The 8,060-nt window shown below is 41.7% G+C and overlaps 1 protein-coding gene across 1 annotated transcript in view; it reads left to right on the forward strand.

Annotated features, from left to right (window-relative positions):
- The window catches only part of LOC101851081 (SNW domain-containing protein 1), a 21,582-nt gene that overhangs the window by 9,981 nt on the left and 3,541 nt on the right, over positions 1-8,060 (forward strand). The window contains exons 8-13 of the mRNA XM_005110450.3: positions 99-164; positions 973-1,089; positions 1,765-1,906; positions 6,100-6,199; positions 7,146-7,269; positions 7,562-7,719. Coding sequence (XP_005110507.1) covers positions 99-164; positions 973-1,089; positions 1,765-1,906; positions 6,100-6,199; positions 7,146-7,269; positions 7,562-7,719 — 707 coding nt within the window. The remainder of the gene's footprint in view (positions 1-98; positions 165-972; positions 1,090-1,764; positions 1,907-6,099; positions 6,200-7,145; positions 7,270-7,561; positions 7,720-8,060) is intronic.

Here is an 8,060-nt window from a genome sequence, read left to right on the forward strand (position 1 = left end):
GCTGTAGAGGAAGGAATGGTTAGTTTACTAATTCATTCCTGAAGGTGAAGATGCATAGATTTAATTATATTATTTTTCTTCTCTCTTTTTCTCACCAGGTATCTGTGAAGGAACAACAAGACTGGAAGATTCCCCCATGCATCTCTAATTGGAAGAACAACAGAGTAAGTTCCCTGTCTGTGGAAGTGACTTATGGTTGGTTGTGAGGTTGCCCTTTTGTATTGTAGCGGAACTCTATTCTCGTGTAAATGATTACCTCTACCCTTTACCCCCTACAGAGCTGTCCTGATACGTGCCCTGATTTATTTTTTTTAGAGTTTGTCCTACTTTCAACTCCGTTGCATCCCCTGATTCCAAGGTAATTAATGAAAAATTCTTCTAGTGGGTTGATTTGTTCTAACAAAGGCTAGAAGAAAGCTGGATTCCTGATCTATCCCAAAAACATGATGCTGACCTGTGTTGATTTGGTGATTCAACACACCCCCGCCCTCGCACACACACACACACAAACACAAACTTTTGCAAACCGACCCCAAGGTCTAGATTTATCAGTGCTCTTTATCGGGCTGCTGTTGGAGATGCCTCCAGTTTGTAACTGGTGAAAGTATAATCTCTTTAGTGAGCGTTTACTTATCAGTTGGTCTAGTTTGGATGGAAAGTGATAGATCTGATGTTGAAAGTTCAATAGAGGCGCCTAACGTTCTGTGAAGTGATCTTGCACATTGGTAATTTGTTGTTTTTTCCACAGCACTTATGTAGTTTGGGGGTACTGCTGACAAATCCCATTCTTGATTGTCGCAGTTGTGGCCTGTCATTTTTAGCGGGGCTTTGTTTTGTTTTTTCCCCCGTTGTGCAGGTTATCATGTTGATGTGTTTCTCTTAACCCAAATTTTAAACAAATTACTTTGAGTTATATTTAGGGCTCTTTTGACATTTAATTTGGTGTTGTTAATAGTGTGCTTCTTCCTCCAGGGTTACACAATTCCTCTGGACAAACGTTTAGCTGCAGATGGCAGGGGCCTCCAGGGTGTTCGTATCAACGAAAATTTCGCAAAACTGGCAGAAGCTCTCTACATTGCTGACAGAAAGGTAAGTAGTTGATAAGAGTTATTATTTTGTTAGTTTGACTTTTCATCGACGTTTCTGTTTTTTTTATTAAAAAACATATTTCAGTTCTTGTGAAAATCATATTGGTTGTTAATGAATTACTCAACTGTGTCTTGAGTCCTGAATTAAAAAGAAATCCTTTGATGTGCTTGCATTGACTAATTTGTTAAGTTTGAGTATAGGATTATTTTTGTTACGTTTATTTACAAGTGGAAGTGAAGAAAATGATAGGCTGAGATACCCTTCCACCCTATGTTTGGTCCTGGTGTGTAGTTCATCCTAACATTGTGTTTAGTAAACACTTATAAAAGGGTTTAGAAGCATTATATGGTTTTAATATAGTGTGGACCTTGGAAAATGAATCTGTAGATACTTTGATAAGAAATTAAACATACGTAGGAATGGTTCAATGAATCAAGATGCAAAACTCCAGGCAAATAGAAAAAAAAATCAATACATTTATTTGAGTTGTCTTGCCCATGAACTAAATGGGTTGAGAGAGATAAAAATAGTCATAATGAACCTGGATAAAAGTTTTTGAGGACTTTTGATGTTATAAAGCAGTTGTGGAAAAAGATTTATAGAGGAAATGTCAGATGTTTCTTTATCTGAATCTCATCATGTTCTTTCAATTGATTTTTTTAAATTTTACCCCAGGCCAGGGAAGCTGTGGAAATGCGTAACACGATTGAGAAGACCAAGGTTAAGAATATCAAGGAGAGGAGAGAGCAGAATCTGCGCCAGCTGGCCCAGAAAGCCAGAGAGGAAAGAGCTGGAATCCGCAGGGAGGATGGTGGAGGTAAAATATTACATGGGGGGTTCCATTGTCCTCAAGCTTTATATTCTGTTTTAGAACGGGGAGGTTCACAACACTTGTGTAAGTCTCTCTCTCTCTCTCTCTTCTGGCGCTGTGGCTTCATAAGCGGTCAGCGATGCCGACAACACGCAGGAACTCAACACTCGCACGGGGGTCCTTAAAAAGTGCTGAAAGTGGGTTACTGAAATGTCCCAGCAGACGGGTTCTAGCACGATAGCTGGCGGGACACCTCAGGAACACATGGTCCATAGTTTCGTCCTCCTCCTTGCAGGCTCGACAGGACGGATCTGGGTTGTCTGCTGGCGCAATTTTGTGGAGATATGATCTCAGCTTGGGCGATTTTCCACCAGTTCTCATTTGGGAGAGACTGTCGTCTGAGCGAGGCCTCAAGCTGGAATGACGGCGGCTGGGCAAACGGCAGTTTGGGTTTCGCCTCTCTTTTCCACTTTGCGCGGGTCGATCGGTGGATGACGGCTTTAGCTGTCGAGAAATCGATTGGCGTGTCAATCTGGGTAAGCGCTGTTGCTTCTTTGGCGATGCTGTCAACTTCCTCGTTCCCAGCCAGTCCGGCGTGGCCTGGAATCCACTGTAAGTGGATGGAACATTCAGAGCGTTGACAGAGGGTGTGCAGATGTTGCCAGATTGAGCAGGCCACCTTTTCCGATTGGTTGGTAGGGCCGTATGAGAGGCGCATGACTGCTGATCTAGAATCAGTGTATACATGGATGCGTGCACTGTTCGGAAGGCTGCCTGCTGTATGTAGTGCCACAAGCATGTCAAGCGCTGTGTCGAGAGCTACAAGCTCGGCCCTGTAGCTGGAACAATACCGGCCCGCAGGTACACGTTGGTCGAGTTCGGTATCGCCGGTCTTGATCAGTATTCCACTTCCTCCATACTCAGTACCGTGCTCAGCTGAACCGTCAGTCCAGACTTCTACATCGGGCAGGGGGAGCGAACGAATTGTAGCCTCTGCTGCTGCTTTCCTGACAGCTGGTTCATTAGCACGCTTGCAGTCGGCGACAAGATCGGTGCTAAAAGTCACGTTGTATGATGCAGCCTTCCACGGTTGTGTGGGGGTAAAACAACCAGCTCCTCACGTGAGTACGTATCCAGTTCAGTTTCGGCTACGAGGTTCTGGGCATGCTTTCTCCAGTTCGACTTGCCTGTCCGCGTGGGCACTGATTTTGTTGCGGAGGCTTTGCGTTGGTTCGTTGTAGGCAGACGCATGGACTTCTCGAATGAGATGGCAGTCAAGGCATCAGCTCTATGCCTTAGTGGTAAAATGTCTGCTTCGATGAGGAGGCTGTCCACACGAGTATCCTTTGAGCAGCCTGTGATGATTCTTGCTGCTTCATTCTGCTTTCTTTCCAGTTTCTGCAGATTGGAGGGTTTGGCAAGAGGCATGTAGGCAGGGGCACAATAGTCGATAGCTGACCGACAAGTAGCATAATATATAGGCTTTATGCATTCTCTGGAGGCACCCCAGGTGGTGCCTGTAAGGGCTTTCAATGGTCGAAGTCTGCTTGAGAGTTTTAACTCAAGGTTTTGGATGTGGGCGTTGGAGGATAGAGTACGATCAAGTGTAACCCCAAGTAAGGTGGGGTTGGAGTTGAAGGTGATGGGGGAGCCTTTGAGTGAGAGTGCTGGTTTTCGCTTGGCCTCGTGGGTGCTGGTGGTGAAGAGGGTGCACTCTGTTTTCTCCGTACTGATTTCCATCTTGTTTTGCTTTGCCCACTGCTCAAGTAAGTTTATGGCTGCTTGGACACTGTTTTCAGCCTGATTTATGTCTTCGTTACTTGTGTAAGTGAGAGAAAGAGAGCGTTTGGAAATAAGATGGTAATGGCTGTGTTTTTGCTGGCCTCTATAGCTGCCAAAATCACTCAGCATTTTGTTCCCCTAGTCTTGGAAGTTGGTAAAGGAAGGGTATTTTTAAAAAAATGTTTTTAATACATTTCATGCTGTGTGAATTTACCAGGATTGCGTACCCTTGCCTAAGTCACTTAGTAAATTTTTGAACTTTCAAGCTAACAATTGTATGTTATGGCATACCTGTGAAAAGCAGGCTTAAAGATTATCTTTGAAAGTCCTCTGTCTGTGTATCTCTTTTCTGAACATTTTTCAATATTTATCTGCACTGATCATACACGATTACACCTTCCAACCCCCCCCCCGGGGCGGTGCTACAGACTGAAGTGTCTTTAGGCCATTCCCAAAGGGGAAACGTTACTTATGCACAGTAGAATTGTAAATGGGACTATCGTCATTTTTCCTCTGTTTATTTTGTATGTTTGTCACACTCTTCCGCTATTTCCGGAGTGCCCTGATAGTCGAAGCAGACTTTGTGCTGTTGAAGCTAGAGAGGTGAGCAGAGTAAGCCTGATTCCCTGCAAGGACTTCTCTGTTGACATCCACCCCCTGGCGCTCATATATATGACCTTATGCAGTTGCGAGCGCTGTAAAACCTTACAAAAACTAAACAACATCCTCCTTTTAATATCACCTGGTCTTCCAAGGGTATATCTTTGTTCATTTGCATTTCAAATAAATGCGATCTGAATCAGGACTACTTGGACTACTTTCAATATCTTTTTCTTCGCTATCCTTTCCCATATATGCTCATTCAGTACCTCTCAGCTGTGTAGGATGGCTTTGCTATTATTCAAGTAACCTGCTTTGAATTGAGGACTTAACAATGACAATGATTGTACTTGAATTTTAGATTATCAAAGAGTGATCTCCTCTGTGTTTTTTTTGTTTGTTTGTCATAGCTGCCACTTTCCCGCTAAATAGCGGAAACTCCGCTTCATCTAGCTTTTCGCACTACTTTCCTCCTTCCTCCGCTGGACCGCTCTCGGTCGCAAATTGTGATATTGCGATACTTTTTTTTTTTACACGCGGAAAACATCAAACAGGGAGAGAGACGAAAACACAGCTTGCGCATGTCCGCCCGTAGCTTTCTACTTCCGTTCTTCTAGGCCAAGCGCTAGTTTCACACTGTTTATTTATTGTGGAGCAACAAAGTGTCGATCGGGCATCGGGACGTTGGCGCGCCGAGTTATCTTTGAAAACGGCGGAAATTCGAGAGAAATTGATGCAGAATGCAACAATAAAAGGAGCTGGAATGAGAAAGAAGCAGCCGGTGTGCGACTTGAAAAGTTCATTAGAAAATTGAACAAGCCGCTTGCTGCACTTTGAGTTTGGTGCGATAAAGAAATCGCGGCCGGCGGCACTCCTGTACAACTGCGGTCCCGTTTGTTTACATGACGGCTTTTGTGGCTGTTGAAGTGAATCTAGATCTAGATAATCTATCTCTAGATATAATCTAGATTTACACATATTTAGATTTTAGATCTAGATTAGATAGCCTAGGCTATAATTTTAATTCAGTTTAGATCTACACACTACAGGGGCACTACTAAGTTTTAAAGTGCAAACGGGACCGCAATTGTACAGGAGTGCTCAGTACAGCGGCAAAGGTGTTGCCTCCTTGATCCTATACTGCGCGCGCTCTACATCGATGTACAAGTTTAAAGTGAAAGAAATCTTTTTATAAGACACCAGCTGGCAACAAACACTGGATTTTTAGTCACCAAGTCCAAACTGTCAAATTGACTCAAATGCTTGTTAGTCAACGCACTGCCTTTTTTTTTTTTTCCCCAAATACATTTTAATTCAGTTGCCTATGGTTAACAAATATGACAGTTTTCCCTTCCAAAAACCATAGATAGGCTAGATTTTTCAGTATATATTGCCTCTGGATCTCACTGGTTTTACTCCAGCCTTCAGAGAGCGCGCGTCCGCCTTCGCTTGAATTTCCTCCTTTTTTGAAATTCCTGAGTGGCAGCTATGGTTTGTTTGTTTGTTTTGTTTTTGGTGAAGGAATGTCAAATGTCACCTTTGTGTGGGGGGGGGGGGGGGGGGGTGTTGTTATCACATCATACCGGGAATCCCTGTGTGTGTGCAGACTGAGAAGAATTGTAAGCATAAGAATTCCCTATGCACAAAATGTGTTAATTCATATGTTCAAGGACTGCTGTGTGACAGTTGTTGGTTTTGTTGGCTTCTTATTGTTTAGTTTTATTAATTTTGTCAGTTATATTATTTTTCCCTTACTCATCCATGTTTTTCAAAATTTGTGATTTAAAAAAAAAATGTTTCCTGTGTTCTGTTTTCAGATAAAGATGAAGTTGTTGCAGAGCGTGATGAGATCAGAAAAGATCGAGCCAAAGAGAGAGCAAGAGACAGGAACATTGCTCGAGCTGCGCCAGATAAAAGGTATTTTGCTGCTATATGAAAGGTTATCTCGTCATTAAGTAGCCTTTCCTTGTATACTGCTCTCAGATCACCGGGTGTGGTAAACTTTCAGAGAAGATGCGTAGTGATAGTGTGAAGTGAACTACAGTGGATGCAGTTGACATAATTTCTTTGAATTTGTTTTCTGAGTGGAGTAGACTTGGCAGCAGTCTTTCTTCCCTTGATTCACAAGAGTACTCCACTTGTGTTTCAAAGGACCAGGGAATTCAATGATTGTTGCAACTATCTGCATTCATGTTTATTTTTTTTAATACAAGGACACTCTGTAATGCTGATGCTTCCAATTTTGTTAGTTTTTGTGTTGTAATTGTATGGATTTGATAGTAGTTGTACTTGTCATTTTGATCCACATGCTTTAACGGGATTGAAGTCATTCACGGGTCTTGTTCTTTGCAGTGCTGGAAGTCATTTTGTGAATGCTTTAGAATATATTGAATATGTCACATTGTCAATATCTCCTGTATGCTTCTTAATCGTGATGGGTTTTGCTTTGGATGGCAAGAGAACACAGCCTTCAGAAAAAAGTTTCCAAATGACCATTACAAATTATAGAGTTGTTCAGGAAAATCTGTACAGGGGGAACATACATGATGTTCTTTATTTTGAATTCTTTCTCTCAGTACTGTTACTATTACTACTGACCCAGGAACTATCTTTTTTTCAACTTTTATTCTAATCTTGTGAAGAAAGAAAATTTTTTTTCCTCATCAAAAGTTGGATCCTGGAAGGATTTAATGATTATAGTAGATATAGTTTTATGTTAATTGTTACTGTATAACCTAATGTTATTTACTCAGGCTGACCACATGTTTTTGCCGTAAGCAGAGAAACTATTTCCATTTTTGTCTGCTTCGACACAAGCATTGCAATCTCTCTTTCTCTTATTGAAGATGTCTTTCTTCCCCAGAAATCGTCTGCAAAGAGACAAAGAGAGAGACATTAGTGAGAAGATTGCTCTGGGCATGCCAAACACTGGGGCTGGAGGAAGCAGAGAAACACAATTTGACCAGAGACTTTTCAATCAGTCAAAGGTATCAGAATTCATTAGCCTTACAAAACTCACACACACACCTGTCTAGTTCTACTACTGATTGATGTATGCAAATGATCAGTTTATTACCTTGATAAGCCAAGTTTGTTTGTAATTCTCTATGATTGATGTTGTGATTTTTTAAAAACTTTATTTAGTCTTTTGTTCCCTCTGCCTTTATAATACATATTTACCGTGTGCTGATTTTTCTCATTTGAAATCCCTCCTTGTTTATAGAATATTGAAATATTTCATGGCACTACGGTTTCCTTATTTTTTTATCGTCCCCTCAGGGTATGGACAGTGGTTTTGGTGACGATGAAGCCTACAATGTCTACGACAAGCCATGGCGTGATGAAGGGTCCATATCCCGCTCCATATACCGGCCATCAAAGAACATTGACAATGACCAGTATGGAGATGACTTGGAGACAATCATGAAACAAAAACGGTAACATCCCTGTAGTCTATGGTCATTGATGTTTCGCATTGTGGTTATGGCATTTTTTTATAGTTTTATTTTAATATTCATATGGGTTTAGTTTTTTGCTGTATGAGTAATTGCTGTGTACCTATGATACGTCTGATTCTTTGTTTTTGTTGTAGCTGCACTTCTCCCTTCTGATAAATAGGTCCTTTCATTGGCATCAGTCTACATTTCTCAGGTTATTGATATTAATGTGAAGCTAGTGGTGGTTTTGTTGTTTGTTTGTTGTTCTTTGTGTTGTTGTTGGGGTTTTTTTTGTGGGGGGGGTATTGGCTTAACTCAAGCCCACCAAAAGTCATGTGTGT

This window comes from Aplysia californica, unplaced genomic scaffold (genome assembly GCF_000002075.1).
Source record: "Aplysia californica isolate F4 #8 unplaced genomic scaffold, AplCal3.0 scaffold00892, whole genome shotgun sequence".
In the NCBI taxonomy this organism is placed as follows: domain Eukaryota; kingdom Metazoa; phylum Mollusca; class Gastropoda; order Aplysiida; family Aplysiidae; genus Aplysia; species Aplysia californica.